This window comes from Numenius arquata, chromosome 6, assembly GCF_964106895.1.
Source record: "Numenius arquata chromosome 6, bNumArq3.hap1.1, whole genome shotgun sequence".
NCBI classification, from domain to species: Eukaryota; Metazoa; Chordata; class Aves; order Charadriiformes; family Scolopacidae; genus Numenius; species Numenius arquata.
The window spans coordinates 24,268,552-24,290,120 of NC_133581.1; the positions used below are offsets into that span (position 1 = coordinate 24,268,552).

A 21,569-nucleotide genomic window follows, 5' to 3' on the forward strand; every position below is an offset into this window, starting at 1 on the left:
TTAGAAAAACTTCTCAGAAATTTTTCTCATTTCAAAATTTTTTCTGATGTGCTGCACTTCTCAGCACATTAGGAAAAAACCAAAACAGCCCAAAGCCAATGATTTTGAGTAGTTAGCATGCTGTTTCAAATGTAAGATGTCTAAGTAACTAACTAACACTCAGAGTCCTTCCTGAGTTGCTGTAATTAAGGAAATGGGCTGATCTAAGGCATAGTCAATAACTACTACCTAGGCATAGGGATAAGCACTGATTGGCCTTATACAACAGAGATCTTTGGTATTTTATTTTTTTTTTAATAAAATGATAAATTTCAAATGTTTCCAGTATCCACATGAATGATGAATTTATGAAGCTGGCAGGAAGCTAAATCCTTCAACGGATACTTCAACAACACATCTGGCTTAAGTGTCCTAAGATTGGCCTATGGATCTTCCTGAAGGAAATTAGTGTAAAAATGTATTCAAGTGCACCCTAAACCTGACCTTTTTCATAACTGTATTTTTAACATGCTTGATAAAATAGGAATGTAGATTATCTTCTTTATCTCTGCTTGCAATACAAGTATATAGTCCCATTTTAAGGCTTTTAAACTTTAAGAAATTGTTCTTCTGTGACAGGTTGAGCACGTTTGGTAATGCTCCCAGGAAAAGCCTAAAGTTTGTAACTGATGTGAATTTCCTGTCAGAGACAACTATGTGTTTTCCTTCCACTACACATGTGCATGCATAAAAACAGTGGTGAATACAAGTTGCAAAGCAAATCCTAAACATTAGGTAAGGTCTGGGTGACAAGCTTGAGAGCCCCATAGGGCTGGGGAATCCTGCTTTCGGCTGAAGCAGACAGTACTTTTCCACTGTGAGCCCAATCCGGCTGCTGACAATTCCTGTCACGTAGTACAGAGTGAAGCAAGGTACTAGATAGTATCCTGCATCCTAATGTTTTCCATTTTCTTTTTCATTCTATTTTCTTTTTTTCCAGCATGATTTGGATCTCTAGCTATAGGGATGCCATACACTGGGAAGCATAAGAAAATGCTCTTTTCCCCACTGTTGTTTTGTTCTGGTTTTTTTGGAGGTTTGGGGGGTTTTTTAAGGTTGAAAGAGCAGAAACATGATTTTGCTTTACAAGTTTTTTTCCCTAAGTGACAATCTAGTCGCTATCACTGCTGAGAGTTGGGAGGGGGGTTAAGAAAGTCTTTGACAAGCCAACAGAAAACTCAACTTGCTGCAAGACATATTTTTGAGGGTTGAATCAATACTGTTGTGTTCTACTGCTATCCCCATAAAAGGTAACAGAGCACACATAGGTAAGGTGGTTGTGGAGAGTTACTGGATAGAAATAGTAAAAATAATATTTTTCAGACTAAAACTTTGAGGTTACCTTTTGGTTTAATATTTGATCAGTATGAAAGGAGAAGAAGTAGAAAAAGGCAGCTCGAGCATGGACTCTTTGTCTCTATGATACTAACTAACTAGCTCAACAAATAAAATAACTGATAGGGTTGAGACTGTATGGTTGGAATCACTGTGAATTTTACTACTGGATGCCATGTGTACTATATTCATATAAGAAAGCAATTTGCTTCACCCATGCATAAAGCATTTTCCAGCAACACAAAAGCCTATTATGTAAGGACAGATTTGACCATGAAGAGCACCTGTTTTTCCACTGCAAAGTGCCATGTACTGCAGAGAATCTCTTGCTAGCTGCTAAACTCACTAGACTGGCCACTAGAAGTGATTCTAGCTGTGGCAGCACAAATGCAAATAATTTTTTTCAAATAAATTAAAACAGTGCATTAGATGCTTGTTATGCAGCAGTGGAGGAAAAGCCAATAGCCTGAAACATCTTCAGAAATATTGACTTTGTGCAGTGCTTCATAGTTATCAGAGTTCTGACTTCAGTTGTGGGTAAAAAGTAATGTTGTGATTAAGTTGGCATATTAGAGAGAACAGGAGAGCATAAAATACTAATTATTATAGTAGCTGTTTGAAATAAAATTCTAATTCAGGTAGTCATATATTTTACACTGGGGGGAAAATATCTGATTGATTCCATGGGTTTAATAACTACATGGAGCGCATGGTAGTTAGAAATAGCATATACCTTTCCAGGTTTCTTCACAGAGCTGTATTAAGTTGTAATTGTCCTAAGCCTACTACTAGAGTCAGGATACCAGATTCATTTGAGTATACCAGGATCTGATCTCACTTGTGCTGAAGATAATGTAGTAGCCTTTTCAGATAAGAAGACAAAAGTGTACACGCAAGAGACCCCAGTCCAAGTCTGATGACTACTGGAGGAGGTAGGTAGTTGAGCTAGTTGAGCTGAGTAGGTAGTGACCCACATTGCCCCTTGTGTAGCATCAGTTCTGGGTCGTGCTGATGATATAAAAACACTATTTTTTTAAGCTGAGAATTTAGCAGATTACATAGATAATGAAAACTGCATATTTTAGGGAAATAGTAAATGAATTGCCTATTATACCTCTAGTCAGCAAAAGGGACATCCTTCTTTTTTTTTGAGGCTTACACTACATCACATATACACTGTCTAGGATGAACAATCTACTTCTTATTCATCTTTAGAACTTTTCACTATTGATACAAATAACATGAGCATGCAAACATATTTCACACCCTTGAACTTCCAGCTCTGCACCTCCTGCCTACCAGCAGCACCTACACAACATCTGCTTTAGTACATAAACTTTAAAATCTTAACATCCTGGAAAGTGCACTAGCATCAAAGAAAAGAAATGAAGAAAATGAAGATCTAAAACTGAATAGAAAATACTACTCTCCTAGAAGTCTGCAACTAATAGAACAAATTAGATGCATATTTAACTGATGTATTATTAAGAAAACCATTTAGGAAGTGATGCAAAAGAATTAGAACCGTTACATGGACAACAAAGTTTTATGAGGAGATATCAACACCTGAACATAAAAACAGAATTTCAGAGTTGCACAGAAGGAGGGGGAGGATCCTTCTTAAGTTCTGCTTAAATTCAGGGCAGGCAAGCATTTAACGTAATGAATAATTTAAACAAGTGCATGTCCCAAAAGAGCCAGAGTTAAAAAACCACCACCTACAATAAAATGAACACTAAGTCAATGAAATTTGCCTGACATCCATATGAAAAGTTGAAAAGCACTTCAGTGCCAAGCTGTTTTTGCCTCTGAACACCAAATTAGACGAGGTGACAGAGTTTGGCTATTTTGTTTCATAATGAAAGAAAAAAGAAAGACACAACAAATTTTATCCATTTACCTTTTGGACACTAAAAGGCCTGCATGACTACCTCTTACTTTGCTGTATGTTTTAAAATGAGAAAACCAGCTAAAAGAGAGGGATATGTAATTGCACACACAACTAAGGGGCTACATCATTACCACTGACATTACAACCACTAATCAGAACAAATGCTGTTCTAAAATATCATTAATCTGAGTACTTTTGAAAAGCATTACAAAAGGAAGTGACTTTGTGCAGCATATCTTTCAGACGTTTTCATACTGTCATCTAAACATACCTGGATTGCTACTTTAGATAATATTATTCATTAGTATACCAACTATATGATTTAATACCTTCAGAATGGCTCTGGAGAGAACAGGCTCTCCTCGCTGAAAAAAATTCTCAGATATCTCAAGTTAGGATTGCAGTTTCTGAAAACTGCTGATTTTTTTTGGTGTTCTTTGCAGGTTGTCACAAACCAGTTAGGTGTGGTTATACCACATGGTGCTGGCAACACTCGGTCCTGTTTAGAATAACTTCATGTCACTTAGATCACTTACTGTGCATTTACAATTAAAATATGTTTCAGGAATCCTTTTGCAATTTATGGCATTACTGCATTTTTATCCAGGCCAGGCTGACTACAAAGCCAAAGGGCTCCAACTGTACAACTTCAGGAAACTTCTCTCTTCTTCACTTCCTAGGAGCTTTGGGTCTACAAATTGTCTGCCGAGAGCAATTACAGCTATATTTACAATGAAAATCCTATGGGATGTTGTAAGAGGTGTTGCTTTATATCTCCAGTTCGCCTGGCTAATCTACCAAGCCCTGACCATGCCCTGTTTGTCTCAAGAAACAGTGTTGAGAGATCAGTTCTTCAACACAGCGTAAGAGCCATCACAGCCAGATTTCTGATCCTTTCCTCTCCTATTAACGGTATCAGATAAACAGCACAGAATTATTTATGAGACTGTTTTAGCAATGAATGGTGGTTTGCTATCAGTTTTATGCTGAGTGTTAGATTACAGCAAATATTGCCTTTTAACAAAAATTACTACGAGGCTATTTACTGGAATATCTACAAAATATAGATATTCCTTAAAATTCCTTTCAAATATTTTTAAATAGTATTGTTATACATTTCAAACCCATTTATTTTGCAAGTGTTAAAAGCTCAGAATTTCATTTTACATTTCCCTGGTCCCAATGTAATCTCTGAAGATGTCCAACATCTCACCACATTTTTTAATACAATAGACATTCCATTTCATTCAGCATCTATATCTGTCTAAACTACATATGCCTTTTGGTGTCTGGAGATGTGAATTAGAGTAAATGTTTAATTATCATTACATTAATAACAATGGAGATAACAATTGGAAGTTTGAAATTTTGCATACAGATTTCTGTTCAATAGAAATTTAAATGGCAATTTTTTAAAGTTACTCAGTATTTGCACAGGAATGAGGAGTTAGGATTAGTAAGTAGACATATAATTGCGTGAAAATAATGCATACACGATTACTCATGAAATTATAAAGGGAAATTATTTTGGCTCAAGGAAAGACAACAGATGGTTGGGAAATAATCATAAAACAGTAACTACCAATGGGAGGAACATGTAAAGAAAACAAAAGCAAGAATAAAATGGGATGAGTAAGTTTGATTTAATTGGATGGCCATTAATTTCCATGAACAATTAGTATAAAGTTCTTGCAGTGATTGTTCTTAGTTAAATCTTTTCTATGTTTTAATACTCGACTTTTTTTCCTTGCCTAGTGACATTTGAATTTTAAACAGAAAGTAAATGGTAAGTGATAGAAAATGGAACTGCCATATGTGCTTGCTCTGACAAAAAATGATCGATACAATTTTTTTTTCTTTTCCAACAAACACATATGTTCTTCCTTACTTTTTTGAGATCGAATTATGAATTTCTTAATGTGGGTGTCAGACCATCTGTCAAACAATGAAGTTTCCCTAAGTCTCAATAATACACATAACACTTAATACGTTAATTCTTTCTATAAGAATGATGTAGTTTTGTGATTAGGTTTTTTTAGTCAACACTCAATAAACGTATATAACTATAAATGCAAAGACTCAGGTAAACACAATATGTTATAATAGTAAGTGACTTCATGCTAGGAGAGAGAGAAATTTGCAGGCTTTTGCTGCTAGTATACAACCCAGCATTATTGAATCCTGTTTTCTGTGAAAAATAGGAGACTATGTTCTTGTTGCATTTACATGGAGCTCTGTAGAGCCATTAAAATAGAGTAACCAAGTTGCGAGGGCAGCGTATGGTGTTCGGTTTACTCATTCTTGGTAAGTTCCTAAAATAGTAATAAAATGGAAATTCATATGATTAAAGCTTTTATCTTATATTAATTATCCAAATATATACATGTATTTTGAGCTCAATTACTCTCATCCTCAAATTTACATCCTCAAATTTATAATTCAAAATGAATTATAAAAACCAGTAAAAATGACAATTATTTTATAAAGATATTTAATTTTTTTTTTTTTCCCTGAGATTTACTTCAAGTAGTTCTTTTGGTTTTGGTGAAACAAATATTTCTGGCTTTTGGATAAAATTTAGAATTTATATTTAAAAAAAATTTTTAAACCACTAGGAATATTTTCTTTTTAATGTGAAACCATAGATTTACCATTTAGATCCAATTATCATGTAAAAGCTTTCATTTTGATGTCAAAGCCTTTTAACAAAAGTGTTTTGATTAGCTCTGCTGATGCATAAACTGCTCACTCAACATAAATTACTCCTGCATACAGCTGTCAGGAGTTTGTTGACACTTCTATGAAACTTCCAAAGTACTTCAAGTCATACAAGCAGGGATTGCCTTGTGTTTTAAGGAAAATGGTGGCCATTAAGTCAGAGTATCAACAGTGTGGAGGAATCATACACCACAAGAAGGAAGGATATACCACAGGAATTTTTCTGAACTAAAATATAGTTTACCCATTAGACAAATGCAAAGCTGGAGCACTCAGAATTGTTTTCCAGCTCCAGAGGGATTTACGTATTTGCCTTCATGTTATCAAAAGCCACAACTGACTTTTTCCCTATATAATGTTTTTTGTGTATCAGATACACTTATGCATTACTATTTCTGATTAGACTGGGGGCTAGAATTCTTCTATTTTTGAAAATATTAAACTTCACTGGATTAATCCCAGCTATCTATAAAATCATAAAAGGAGAAAATAGCTGAGCTAGACGCATCATGTTGCCATAGAAACAAGCAAATCTGTCAGGCCTTTTCATTCCTCTCATTTTGTACACAAAATCTGCAAACTTTGAAAATGTTTCCTAGTACGATACTGTCATTTTGTGGAAGGAAACTTCATTTACATCTGGATTGACAGATACTGGCTTTTAGCCCATTTTAGGATAGACAGCACAATGTGACAGTGGGAGATAACAAGAGAGATAAGGATTTGTGGGGAAAAAAAACGCCAGGGATTTACAGAAATAAAACATATAGACACACATGCTGTAATGGCCCTATCAAAATAAAATGTTGCCATGCAAGAATAAAATATATACTTTATAGAACACTGTATTTGGGGGCAGTGGGAAGCAACAGAAATCTTTGCAGGCTATCATCATGTTATATTTCTGGGATACATGTCATCGGACTACTTAATATAACTTTTAACTATAAGGCTCAAATAGTACATCCATGCTAGTAAAAGATTATACTTGAAAAACACAAAGCTACATGGTATTTTCTTTTTTTTTTATGGCTATATCTCTTTGCAGTAATAGACACCATAGACTACCTAGAAAGTTCTGTAGGAATTTATTCTTACTACTGCAGCTTATAACTAAATAGATTTTTTTAAAGTTGACCCAGAAATATTAATTATTAAAATTACAATCCTGTTCCCTAGTGAGTAGTTGACCATGAAACCCTAGTTTAATTTTAAAGACAAAGCATTTTCATCGTCACCACACAACAAATACTCTGTGAGAAAGCATTTCTTCTGTACAGAACAAGAGATCTCATCCAAAAAATTGAGTACATAAATCTGAACAAGATCTTTACTTTAATTGATGTGCTTTCACTTATTCTATAGGTAATGTATTTTTCCTCTGAGAACTGCCTTCTTTTTGCCTTTGCTAAATTTCCTATAAAAGCTTTTACTTTAAAGAAGTTAGTTTCTAAGAAAATAGGTTGGAATTTGACCATTTCTTAGTTTTGGGACTTCAATATAATTTTTTTCACTTGTAATTAATGAAAGAAAAATATCACTTATTGTGGAACCACTAAAGAATAAGTGTTTCACATCTACATCTGGCTATGTGTAATTTAAACTTAGGTCCTGATTACTTCTCGTAAGAGTGATACTGTTGGCCGTGACATAGTGTGCAAATGCCAGTTCATATGTACTGCTTTCCTCCACTTCATCCTGCAGTTTCACAAAAATATCTCACTTTCAACTATTACAAATGGTTTTGCATTCCATAAGGCTTCACTCCAAAAATGTTTCCCCCATCAGGCTGAACTCTGCATTCTGATTCTGTTCTCACTGCATTTCACTGGCTTCCATTACAGCTTTCGGAAAAATTTTGTTCATCTGTTTATGCTTTAAGTGGCATCTCAAATAGGGTCAGTTTCTGAAGAAATAACGAGCTACCAGATGTTAACAAGTGATCATAGGAATACTGAGATCTCTGTACATTCATTAAACTTGGTCAGACGTGGATGAGTTTTTCAACTCATTGATTATCCAGTCATTTTTCCAAAAGATGGCAATACAAGACCTTCATAGTTAAACAGCTATTATAACATTTTAAACATAAGTAAAACGTTCTAATTTCCTCTCACTTGGCATGAAAATTTCAGCCTGAATAGCTAACATGCAGCGAAATTAAACCAATGGAAAACAAGTTATTCTAATCAGTATCCTACAAGGTGAACTATAACTGATACATTACGTTTCCCACATTTTGTGCTTGTTAAAAAAATGAATCCATTGGTCAAATTCACTCAGACAAGAAAATGATTGAGCATGCTATTTTCCTCTGTTCAGGCAAATCCTGAAATCACTTTCTACTATTCTGTGCCAGCACTGAATTGTAACGTGTGTAATGACACTGCGCAGCATCCCAAACGAGCACAGAGAGACAAACTATGGGTGTTTTAGCTGAGATCAGAGGTGCACTTTTGAGGTGAATTTCCCACTGTGCTTTGGTTCATATCCCAGAGCAATCTCGGAGTGCAGACCTGATTTCTTTCCGATCAATCTACCAATAGCTTCTATCCTGTGCTTCCGCTGCCCGCAGGCAGCCACGCTCCATGTGACCAGTGCGGCGGCCACCCAAAGCCATCTCCCATCCCCAAAACGTGTCAGTTCCTCAGCACTGTTTCACTCTGCGGATCTGCTCCTCTTGCAGTGTATTTCTCAGGGATGTAGATAGCTGAGGTAGCTACTCATTATAAGAGTCTTCATGGTTATAAATACATACACTATGGAGATTGTAATGCTTTCACCATAGAATCAAAGTAGGTTTTTAAGTTTAGACAAGACATACCTCACACAAAATCTTTTGAAAATATTCCCAGACCACCTACTTAAGGTAAAATATGGACCACACACAATACAACATTACAACTTTTATTCTTATGAAAGCTTATCTGTACTTGGAGAGAGCCACTTAGGTATTTAGAAAATACTTTCAAGCATCTCAAAATTTAAATCAACTCATCTGTCAAGAGAAAAGCACATCATAATTCTTCAGCAAAAAACTCATACATTTTCTTTTAGGGAGATGTCAAATATAACCACATTTCACTCATCCCACTTCATTACAATGGCAAATCACTGAGAATGAATTTGTAACTCAGATAAATTTGTAACATCAGCCTTTTCCTTGTTTCAGTTTTTCATGCTTTAGCTACTAGCAATTTTATATCCTTTTATTTTCAGTTGTTCATGATGACTTGTAATCAATGAGACAGGATTGTACAAATTTAATTCTTTCTTTGCTGGAAGTTTTATTTTCCTGGATTCAGCTGTTACTGGTTGAAAATTATGATGTGAATTTAGTGCACTATGGGTACAGTGATGTTGCTGTTATAATGGCAATGACTGGCTTGGTTTTTAAGGCTGACTCCCCAACCATGTGTTAGCCAAGTAACGTTCACGCTACTGTGGTCAAAGAGCTGTTGATATTATAAGCTATTAGCTGCAGTTAACAACATGAGCTATTTTTTCTCCCAAGAATCCCTAAAATGGTCATTAATGTTTGCTTCAGGCAACAATTTGACAGTCCTGGCAGGATAGTTACTTAAGTTTCATTTTTAATCTGTTATTCTTTTTGAACTGTTCATGCTAGTGGAGAGAGAGTGTACTCTCACAAATGATATTTACATAACTACTCACATGAGGAAAGTCAAATGTATGAAATTGTCCCATATGCTAAATGAATAGTTACACGCCAATTAAATTATTTACACCTTAGCTTTGGAGTAAACCAACTAACATTAATGGCATTATCATGCACATTGACAGAAGAATTTGCCTGTAGTATAGATATTAATTGATTTTTTTTAAGAAAATAATCTAAAGTTGAAGGAATATTGAACCTTTTGAGTAAAGATCGTGTCCCTGTGGAGCCTTACAGTATTATTTTGCTTCTTCTGCAGTAGTACTGCTATTAATTTTATAATGCATTCTATATAATGATCCAATATGTAACATATTCTGCAAGGACCATACTATTCACAATTCTGCTGCTGTATTAAAGGAAAGAAAATGTCTTTCAAAAATCTATTGTAACATTGAAATGTTACTGGTCTCCAAAATAGCATGGGGTTTTTTTGTTTTGTTTTGTTGGTTTTTTTTTTTGTTTGTTTTGTTTTGTTTTTGTTTTTTAGAACAGGACTGTGAACTCCTCTGTGTGGTCCTTTCACACCCCAGCTCACTAAACGCAGAGCCACCAAACTTCCAGTGTATCACAAGCACTCTGAAGTCACCAGGTTACACGCACAGTATAACAAATAGTTGCCCATGTGACCTACAAAATTTTCTTTTAATTAAAATAATATCCCAGCCCTTTACTTGTCTTCACCCTTTACTCATCAAAAGATTTAACAGCTGCTTGACTTGATAGAACACTTTTATAACAAGAGTTAACCACACTCGTTGTTCTCCATTAAAAGAGACTTAAAGGTAATGCAACCACATGCACAGCATAAGGTGTTCAATGGGTTAAATGCAGCTATGGAAGGATATATAAACTTATAAAGCAAGAAAATACTTGAACCTTACTTTCTTGAAAGTACAGAGGAAGTGAAAGATAAATGCAGCATTCAACCAATTAGGAGAAAATGTCTAAGAAGTATGCAAGAAAAATGAGCATTATAAGGAATATAAAAAGTAGCAATAAATAATAAGCTTCCTTATTTCTATATAACCCTCTGCTGACTCTTAGTCACACTAGGTGAAATTATACATGCATGATTTATTTTTCAAATCATTAGGTGGAACAGTGTTTATAAGCAATTTGTATAATCAAATGTTAATGATATACAGTAGATAGATGATTAAAAGACTATGATAAGAGCTTTTCTTATCACTTTGGAGAAAACAACAAATAAAATTTAAACTATGCCCATTACAGCTGGTTAATTGAAGTTCGGTCTGTATTTTGCCATTTGGAATGCTAGTTAACCCCAAATACAAGTATGCATGTTCAAACATGTCTTTTTAAAAATTCTCAGGTAAGTATTCTGAGGACTTGATTAATTAATCAACTGAATCATTTATTCATTTCTGGTGTATAATTTTATAAATTTTAATAGATGGGCAGTGCACTGTAGGACAGGAAAGCATTTCAGCATTCTTAATGGGACAGGAAGAGAGTCACATAACTGAAAGTGAGCAACTAATCTCAGAATTTGTTCACCTAGACATCACGCAAAACAAAACTTTTGTGACTACATAATATTCTAAAAGAACTAAAGGTACACTTTCATTTCATATGAAATATTTTAAGTGGATGGATAGGAACTGGAATGACTGCAAAATTCAAAACCCCAACTTCTCTACTGAAGTTGATTAAAATTCATTGAAAAGTTCCTACTAATTTTCTTTAGTGTGAGGAGTTTAGGGTGATACTTGTGAATAATTCTATCAACTCTTACTAAGATGCTTCAGGAAGACTAATTCACAGAATTAACTTATAGATGTTGTCAGGCCTCTGATCTCTAGGGCTCTGGGCATTTCATTATTTTTTATCTAAAGCCTCTCTGTTATCAAAGCTGAAAGGTGCATTGATTTGAATCTTCCCTTCTCAATGCTGATTAATATAGATTTAGTAGAGAGCAGCATTTGGTTCTGACATTGGGATTCTGAGTTACACACAGCAAACATCTGGCTCCAGAGGAAAAGACCGAGTGAGGGTTTGTGTTGAGGTGTGGTGCATAGACACGTCCATGCTGAACCAGCTGGTGGCAGCAAGGGAACGAGACAATCTTGCTGGCAGGGAGCATCCCCTGGATAATGTCTCTGCAATCAGGTGGGCTATTTTTCTAATGACACAGCTAAATGGACCATATTTCGGTTTTGTGGATTTCCTAAACAGTTAAACACTATTGGCTCTCCTTAAGTCATGTCTCCCTACAGAAAGTGAAAGCATTTCTGTAGGAAGGTCAATTAAGGTGCAATTATAGCATCTAATATCTGAAGGGGACCTACAAAAAAGCTAGAGATGGACTTTTTACAAGGGCATGTTGTGATAGGATGAGGGGTAGTGGCTTCAAACTGAAAGAGGGGAGATTTAGATTAGATATTAGGAAGAAATTTTTCACTATAAGGGTGTGAGGCACTGGCAGAGGCTACCCAGAGAAGTTGTGGATGCCCCATCCCTGGAGGCGTTCAAGCCAGGCTGGAGGGGGCTTCAAGCAACCTGGTCTAGTGGGAGGTGTCCCTGCCCATGGCAAGGGGGTTGGAACTCGGTGATCTTTAAGGTCCCTTCCAACCCGAACCATTCTATGATTCTATAATGCCTTTGATGTTCACCACTGTAACACTTGAAAACATGCTCTTTTATTAGGAAAAGAATTAAAATATTTTTCAGTCCCTGAAACAAATAAAATTAAAATCTGATCCTAAGCAAAGTTTACTTTGAACAAGGAGGAGAACAAAAGATTCCATAAACCCCCACAAAGATTTTACAGGACAACACAACGAAATGTCAACTTGAAATCTTCATTCTAAAAAACTACTCCATTTAATATAAATGTAATGCAAATGTATGTAATTTTGCCCTATTTCCAGCACAGAGAAATTAAACAAGTAATGGAAAATCAATTTTACCTAGATCTATGCAAATTAGCATTTACTTTAAAAGTGCATTTTTTGGTGAACAGAAGCACTGTTTCTTAAGTTGAATTCAGTAAATAGCTATCAAAAAAGGAGACAAATCTCAGTGTTTTCTTTTCAAAAATTACCTAATTCATGCATTCTATTTTAAGTAATGCAAAGGTATTAAAAAAAAAAATGCTAAAAACCTGGAAATAGGACAAAATATTTTTGTTAGCCAGGAACAGTCCACCAGTTCCAAGGCAGCTGGGGACCTGAAAAAGCTGTCGTCATTGCATAAGTGGCACAAAATAAAGACAGAGTGATTCCTAATTAATGAGAACATGCAACTGATCTGTACTTTTTCCACACATACCTCTTTCCCATCTTACAAAGCTGATTAACTCACTGTTTACCAAACATTTTAGCGATTAATCTCCCTCAGAGAACTCTTCTGTCTCTCCTGACTTTTCTTCAGGGGAAAATCCTAGTAATTGCTTTCTTTCTCTGTCTAATAAATATTTAATTATTCCATGCAAAATAGCAAGGCTTAAGCTGGGAGAACAAGATATGTGATAGTAAATAAAGGGTTCTCACCATATAGGCTGCTGTTTTGAATTTTACATCCAGAGACAGGTGTTACCATTCAAATCTCATCAGGAGGAAAGAATTAAACCTATAACTTCCAAGTTCCAGGGGAGTCTTCTCCATATTGGGGGATACCCTTTATTTCACTAACCATGTGGGTGTGTGACTAACTTAAAAAGTCTACTCGAAGATTTCTGTCAGATCAGGCCGTCAGTGATAAAACAGGCAGGGGAACAACTAAATAATGGAAGTTAATACGATTTTGTGGCGATCTATTGCCTAACAGACGTCCCCTCACCCTTGTGAAAATGCAGGTAGCCTTGGGAAAACAGAAAGTTGGTTGTATTTTTATGTGTTTAGTAATGTTACTAATAGCTATTTAGGTATGTAAACACTTCAGGAACTGAAAGTTTTAGAATTAGGTGTTTACAGCAAATGGTTCCCAAAATGCTTTCCAATGTTCTTTTGTAAATTAGTATCTCTCTTTGAACATCACAAAACTTGCAACATGTGAGAAGGCTGACAGAGAGGTTCAGCAGCACATCATGTTTACATGGATAATGTCTACGTTTCAGCTCTCTGCCATCTGATGGAACTGATCAGATAATACAGTTAACATTAATGTAGTCACAAATTGTTATTATTAAAGCTGTTTTCACTGCTGAAGACTTCTTTCAAGTATGCAACTCTATACCTAACCTTGGGTACTTTTACACAAGGATATTTATCAGTGAGACAAAAACACATTAAGGCTGTGTGAGTTGTAAAGAGTAGAATATCAGACATGATCAAATGGGATCTTTAACAATGAAGCATAAGACGAGGTGAGAGATATCTTTCATTACATTTTAGAAGACGGTAAAGAGTTCCATTTCTGACTCTTCTACTTTAAAGAACAGAATTTTTGTGGGCACAAGGATAGCAGAAGATTATGGTAAAGTAAAAAAAGCAAAAAGTTTAAAAAATTTAAGAAAAAAGGAGTAAACCAAGAAACAAACAAATGCTAAAACCCCAAACAGATTAAATACCCTACTCATCTGTGGCTTGGCTTTTGATTCCCAAATGCTGTAATGAAGATTCATTGAGCGTAGCAGGATCAAAACATACAATAAACATTTTTTGCTCAAATTGTGGCAGAATAATTCTGGAAAAAAGCAAAGATTGAAAAAGCTTTCACTCAAGAACAAAGGAAAATGCAAAAGAATATGTTAGCATTTTTTTCTCCAGCTAGTATGATCCATCAACTCAAACATACTTTTGGATCAGAGCATTTTTGCACTTCCCATCCCCTTTCCATAGAATATGCTTTGTTTGATTTCTGGAGCAGTTTAGTCACGTTATCTGTCTTGATGCTGAAAACGATACTTAGGAGTATCCTGCTGCGTTTTCTGATATCCTCCTTGCAAGCCAGGAATAACAGCCCTAATATCTTTGTAGTCAGACAATGATATCAAGGATGTGTAAAACTTGAAATGGAAGGGGACTGATGGGATAATTTGTAGGGGATGATGGGGTAACCATACTAATTTATCAACTGTTTGGTATAAATAGTTCTATCCATTTGAAGTATAAAGGAATAGGCCTCCCTTTCTGCTAAGCTTCACAGTTGAGGGCTTACTGGAGTGTTTTCAGGTAATCTCTAAATAAAAGGGGAAGAGCTGCTTAAATGCACGAGAAAAAGAGTAAGCTCTGTGCACAGTCAAGTGGCAGAGGAAAACCACAGGACCATGAGTACTTACGCAAACAGCATGGGGAGATGAAATGGAAACAGAAGAGACAAAAGGAAGGAGAGGATAATTTTCCAAACTTCAAATAGTTCAGAATTATAATAAAGAAAAACGTCTGTCACTTCGATGTGCATTGGTTCTAACTAAGAATGGATTGAGGAGGTAAAAAGGTTGGAAAGCAGTGGTGGTTTTGCATAAAAGAAAAATAAATGAGAGAGGAGTATGAAAAGTAATGCTTGTGAATATTTCAGGAAAACCTAATCTTTTAATGTCAGGTACTCTCACTATGCTATTTTCATGGATAAAATGTCTTGAATTTTTGCACGGAAATACATTGTCAATAGGTTGACTTATTAAACCTAAAATAATTAAACAAGCAAAAAAATAATAATTTGAATACACATGATGTGCTTAGTAATAATTACAATCACACTGCTAAGACCCCTATCCAAACATGATCTTTCTCCTAACTAGGACTGCAGACTGAAACTCGCCAGGAAAGGAATGGGAAATAGGCAGCTAATTTATGCAGGAAGGCAGGGTCTTCTTGCAAGTTTTGTAGAATCTGACAGGTTTTATAATGGAAAGTTAAGGCTACTTTTTCAATTTTTTTTTTTTTTTTTTTTCAAATCAATATTGCCTTTTTATGTATCAGGAAAAGCCAGAATGAACACACAAAAATACCTGGAAAAACACACTATCTGAACAGGTATTTAACAATTTATAAGGTCTCAGTGTTTAATAATGGAATGCATGACATACTGGAGAATAATTTCCATCCTATATCTGATCCATGTTTGCATTATCAGTGTTAGGGTATGTGTACATGGAAGTCCATATTCCACAGTGTTGAACAGGGCTGACTGTTTTCCTGGTTTACAGGAACTACAAAAAAGTGATTAGACACAAGATTTGCCATTCAAATACTTCTGCCTTTGCCGATATTAAGAAAGAGACATATATTTATACTGGACTTTTGAAATGTCAGAAACCCAGAGAGCTGTCTATTAACGTGTGACACCTATCCAACTATCCATTTTCAATTCCTCTCTTTTTTTGAGAGAGCTGAGAACTATATTGGTGAAGCAATATTCCTTGTTCTGACACAGTATCTTGCTTTGGAGGTCCTGCCATTTTGGAAACATCAGAGATAAACACCTGAAGAATTTGCTTTCTCCTACTCCCCGCCAACCATCACAACGAACATGCTGTTATGCAAAGGAAAGATACACGTATGATAATGCCTTTCCCTGATGGTGAGGAATCACAGAGGACATAGTAACTGTGAAAAAACAGGCAGCTGTAAAAACAGCAAGTGCCCTAACACCACTACATGGCTTGGATTTCACCATGTTTAAAGAAAATCCAGCTCACGCCAAGACGTGGGATTGACAGCTTCTTCCATGCCCGACAACTGACTCTCCCCACACCTCCCCAAAGGGTCCCATTTTTCTTCTCGTAACTGACTCTGTAACTCACATTATAGAGTGGGACTAATTGATCAGGATTTGTGCTTATTTTCTTCTGATGGATTATCCTGGGATGCTCTTATTTAGATAAAAGTACTTACTGAATTATAAAGGGGGTTGTCACAACAGAGATGTCTGGATTTGAAATAAAGGCATAATGAATACAGCCCAAAAAAAGGAGAAAAAAAAATAGAGGATATATTTGGAGTAAGGGAATTCAAACTGGGACTTTTAAAGGTAGTAGCTCCTGTGGAATTTGATGCATACTATCTTTAAAAGTCTTGACTGCTTTATCCCCAAATTATTCTGTCATGACTTGATTATTTTACAGGTGCCAGGTATGCAGATTTGGATACCAGTTGTACTGTCTGTATTTGCTGTATTTTATCCTCCATACTGCAAAAGACCAATGATTTGCAGCTGAATATGAAAGTAAAATTTGATTCTGCCTGAAACACAGCTGAAAGGAAGGGAGCAATGAGCTGGGCTCTTGTTTATACAAGTAAGATAAGAAAAACTACTTTCATTTGACAGCATGCTGTATACTGATACCATTACATTCAAGGAAGAATGTATTCCCTGCAAGTACTTTAAAGTCAGAATTTCAGACACACAACTTGGTAATACAAACATAAGCAACAGCAAAATGTTTTTTTACTTGGTCTGGCACTCCTCCTGCTACCAACATTGCTTTCTCGGTTGGGCAGCCATAAAACTAATTCACAAAGATCACCCAGAACTGGCTCCTGCATGCAACAGCTCAGGACAGTTTTTCTGGATGCTGGTGCCCTGAATAAGAAACTGAATGGAGGATAATGAAGGTGAGTAATAGGAAGATAAAAGAAAAACAGTGACAAAGAGTAGGCATATACAGGAACTGAGGAGAGGAATGATAAAAGACAGTAAAATATGAAGTCTATGGCAGGATATAGGTTCAACAGCATTGTACTGTACTCAGAGATGACAATATGTTAAAGTGTATTAGCCTTAATTGTACTTAACAGAAAGCATTTGAGAAAATTACTTCGTGTCATTATAACCATCCCTACTTAGGGCTGGCAACTTGTCCCAGCCCCTTCTGTAATTTCTTGCATCTGAACTCATGCCCGAAGCCAAAGACCTCTCCCTGGTGTAGCACTTTGTGCCCACTGGATCTCCACTGAGAAGTCTCTATTTTCTTCTCCCTAAGCAGAAGAATAGCTCCCAGTTATATTTCACTTACCTCAGGTGTCACGAACCAAAGGCTTTCGGCATCCCATCAGATTTAGACACAGACTTAGAAGCTTCATGCCCTTAGTCCATACAGGGCTTTAAACATTACTTAATGAGGTACGACTGGCCTCAGGAGTCACAGCCTTATTGACCGGTATTGACAGAGTAGAAGGAAGGCCATTTAATAATGAATGAATCAGCTCAATGATGAATCCGTGAGAGATGCCTGGCCAAGACCATCCTCTCACACATTATTACAGGTGACCAGAGTGAAAAATACAAGGGCTCACCAGCTGCTCAAGATGAGGGCAACAATTAGCAGCATGCCTTGCTACAGCCTCTTTAAGGAGAAGAGGTGCTGCTGTCTCCTTTGCTGTTTTGGAAAGATGGGAGAGGACCCAGCAGCCCCGGGGCAGGTGGACAGCCTGTCCTGGCTGGTCATTACCCAACGTGGGCAGCAGGGTGGTGCCCAGGGCTGTGCTGAGCCTCGGTGCGTGCTGCTCCCATCTGGTTTCTTTTCTCTTGGGTTTCTCCTGAAAGGGATGGGTCTGACTGAGCTGTTGCCTGCGATGAGCAAATACCAAGCCCATAAGTCTCCCACCCGTGACAGTCTGCCACCATCTCTGTGCATGTCCCTGCATTCCAGCCCCAGTAACTGTGGGTTGTTGCTCTCGGCTACTGCATTCACCTGGGGTAGCAGCCTGGTGTCCACAGGGCCTCATCCCGTGTTCTCCACAACAGCATGCAAATACTCTCACAGCCCTCTCACAAGGTCTGGAGGCAATTGTTCCCCTCCTCCCTCTGATTTTAAGTGTAATTGCTGTAACTAACTTGGTACTGTAACTTGGATAGGGATAGCAATAAAAATGACTACATGGAATCATGAGGCAAACTTCAAAGGGTGAGCAGGCTGAATTTGCCAACTTTTGACACTTTATGCCTTCATAAATTGGCTTACTAGTAATATGCATTTTATAATTGTTGTAAAACACAAGCAGGAAGTTTTTTATGCTGTGCTTATTATGACACTTTGTTACACCACTTTGGCACCACTATCCCACTGTATTATATATTAGATATACAACTAATGATCATGCAAAAAAAAAAGGTTATTGATGACTTTTAGCCAATTCTTCATTAGTAAGATGGCTGTGTTATGCATAATAATAGACCAAATGGTTATCCTGAGAAGTCATTATCCAATACTTGCACAACTCTGATCTAAACTCCAAGAAGGACCATCCATAACAGCAAATGGCAACAGCCATTAATGGCTATTGAAAATTTTGTCTTCTTTTGAAACATAGATTATATTTTAAAATAAAATCAAAAAAGAAGGACATCATGGAAAAATCTGATAAAATATTTAAAAAGCCAAAAATCTAACACTACCTGTAAAGTGAAGGAACGTTTGTTAGGAGAATCCTTGCACAGCATTTGAAAGCATAAATACCAAGATTTATTCCTTTTATGTTACGGAAAGGTGAGAATTACCAAATTAAAAAAGTAAGAATTGACCAGAAGAACATCTGGAGGATGTTGCAAAGGCATTTGCAGACATGTCTGTGAAAGAATATGCCTATAAAGTATCTGAAGTTGTTCACGCTCAGCCTTTTTGTGAAGTTTCGTGGTGCTGTGTTGAACTAGCTATTATGACCAGGGGCAACATACTTTAATTAGCTTTGATTTTTGTTATGTAATATATTCAGTGTATTTGAAAGATGATGGATTGAGATTCCGGAGCAGGAGATCCTCTCTCCATCTTTCTGTGAACAAAGTACAGACCTGCTCTCCTGTCAATGCCAAAGCCTTCCAAGCACCCAGAACAGTCGATTCCTGGTAGTATTGCTCACTTTGACACAGAAACATCATACATATATGTTGTTTTGGGAAAGTAACTGGAATTGAAAGGAAAAAAATAAATGGCTTGTTTCAGTCAGAGACCTGACTGTAGTAGAACAGAGAAGTGGACAAAAGTTTCCACTTTAAAGTGTGAATTTGGAGTGAACAGAAAGAAGGCAGCAAGGAAAAAAATGCTATCCACAACTACACGGCAAACACTACCAATTCAAAATACTGAAAATTTCAGGGGAATAAGACCAAAAATAAAGATTGCCATTACTGTCACCTTGACTGACCACTTGCATAACACCAGCCAAAAAAAGCCTAACCCACAATTCCTGTACAGAGCCTACAACGCTGTCTCAGGTTTAAATATATATTCAAGTGAGGGAAAATCTATCTCATGTTCAGGTAAGCTGCTCTGAAGGTTAGTCACACCGTTAAACCCTTTTCCCATACCTTTAGTGAGAATTTCCTTGTCATGAATTTCCTTAGCATCCATGCTACGAGGGATTTCATGGGGGTGTTTTTTTTCTAGATTAAAAAGGGATCAGCTATCAGAAATCTTTTCACTACTTAAGCTGTTCTCACCTTCTAACCTTTTTTTTTTTTTTTTGCAGGCGGGGAGGGGATAAACTGAATAGCTTGAGTCCTAAGCTGCTTAAGAGTTTCTAAGCCTCTTACGGTATGGGATGTTTTCTAAAAACTGAGCTCTTTTGCAGCTTTTTTCTGACTAACCTCCAAATTTTCACATACTTTCTGAAATACAGATGACAAAACCAGACACAGTGTTCCACTAACTGCTTTCCTTATACTTTTTACAGAGGAAACAGGACTACCTGCTCCCCACAATATTGCAGAAGACTAATTGTCCTGCTTCTCCAAGGACTTAATTTGACTCTCAGCTAATGGGGTGACCCCTTATACTGGCTTCTTATCTTTAATTGCTTCTTGTAAGTCTCATTTATTTGGGCCTGGATAATTAGTATGAACTTTGGGCCAAGCACAGACAAGTTATACAGGAATGACCACTCTAACCCCCCAACCATCTTCCTCCCCCTCACCAAGACAACCAGTACATTCAAGAGTGTCCTGAAAGAAGAGTTTTGTCCTCTTTTCTGCTGAGTGCCAGAGATCCCTGAATTAGGATCCTGGGAAGCTATTTAGCTGTCTCACTTGGTAAAACAACCATGGTTATACTACCATCAGGATCATGATGCTATTATAGAGTGTTTCAGCTAAGCATTTTAAAGAATTATTCCTTTAGGAGTTTTTTGTTGGTGGATTGCTGTTTTGACACTGCGTTGTCACAGTGCGTGACACAGGATGCTAAAAAATAGTACATGTAGAATAGTATGATATATTTTTGAGCAAGCATTGAATAAACATCATTGTTCAGTGAAGGCACAAACTCCACGGGATATCCTCCTGTAACAGTTAGTGAACCAAAGAACGTAAAAAATGAAGAGGTGCTAAAGAGGAAAGAATGAGGGAAGCAATTGTTGGCAAAAAAAAAAAAAACACCACCAAAAAAAAAAAGATTAAAAACTCATCTTTCAAAATATTTTTAGATTGTTTCTTTACAAGAGCAAATGATTATATAAGACAATGAGTTTAGAGCAGTCCATTAGCCTACGCTGAACACAAGGCTATTGAGACATACTATTCCCTACTTACTTACACATTCAGAGGTTGCCAGGCAGGCCACTGCGCTTTTGCCTTGATGACTGTTAAAACCTCATCGCTCTGTGAAGAGACACAAAATAAGAAAGTGATTGGAACAATTTTACAATGAGAGTAATATGATTTACAGCAAAAATTAAGAAGTACTAAATCAAACTGTGCCTCCAAATTCTGACCATGAGAAATATACTTTGTCCTTTTTGTTATCTGAGCACCTCGTGTCCTCAGCTGCACAGGGTTGATCAAGGAGCCTGTACGAATGCAGGAGGCACAAGCAGCGAGCAAAGGCAGTCAGACCTTGGACACAGTCTCACAGAAGTGAGCTTAAAATACTAGCAGCACTTCACAGACCATGCTATTTTTGCATCATGAGCTGAAGAGAAAGCTTTCAGAGTGGTGCACCGTGGTGGCAAGTAGAAATGAGGAAAAGACTTTTGCGTTGGGGAAATACCCCAAACCAATATGGAC

The 21,569-nt window shown here is 36.6% G+C and overlaps 1 protein-coding gene across 1 annotated transcript in view; it reads right to left on the reverse strand.

The window, feature by feature from the left end:
* Positions 1-21,569, reverse strand: part of SPON1 (spondin 1) — a 188,115-nt gene that overhangs the window by 8,011 nt on the left and 158,535 nt on the right. Inside the window, exon 7 of the mRNA XM_074149656.1 lies at positions 21,100-21,164. Within this exon, the coding sequence (XP_074005757.1) occupies positions 21,100-21,164 (65 nt within the window). The remainder of the gene's footprint in view (positions 1-21,099; positions 21,165-21,569) is intronic.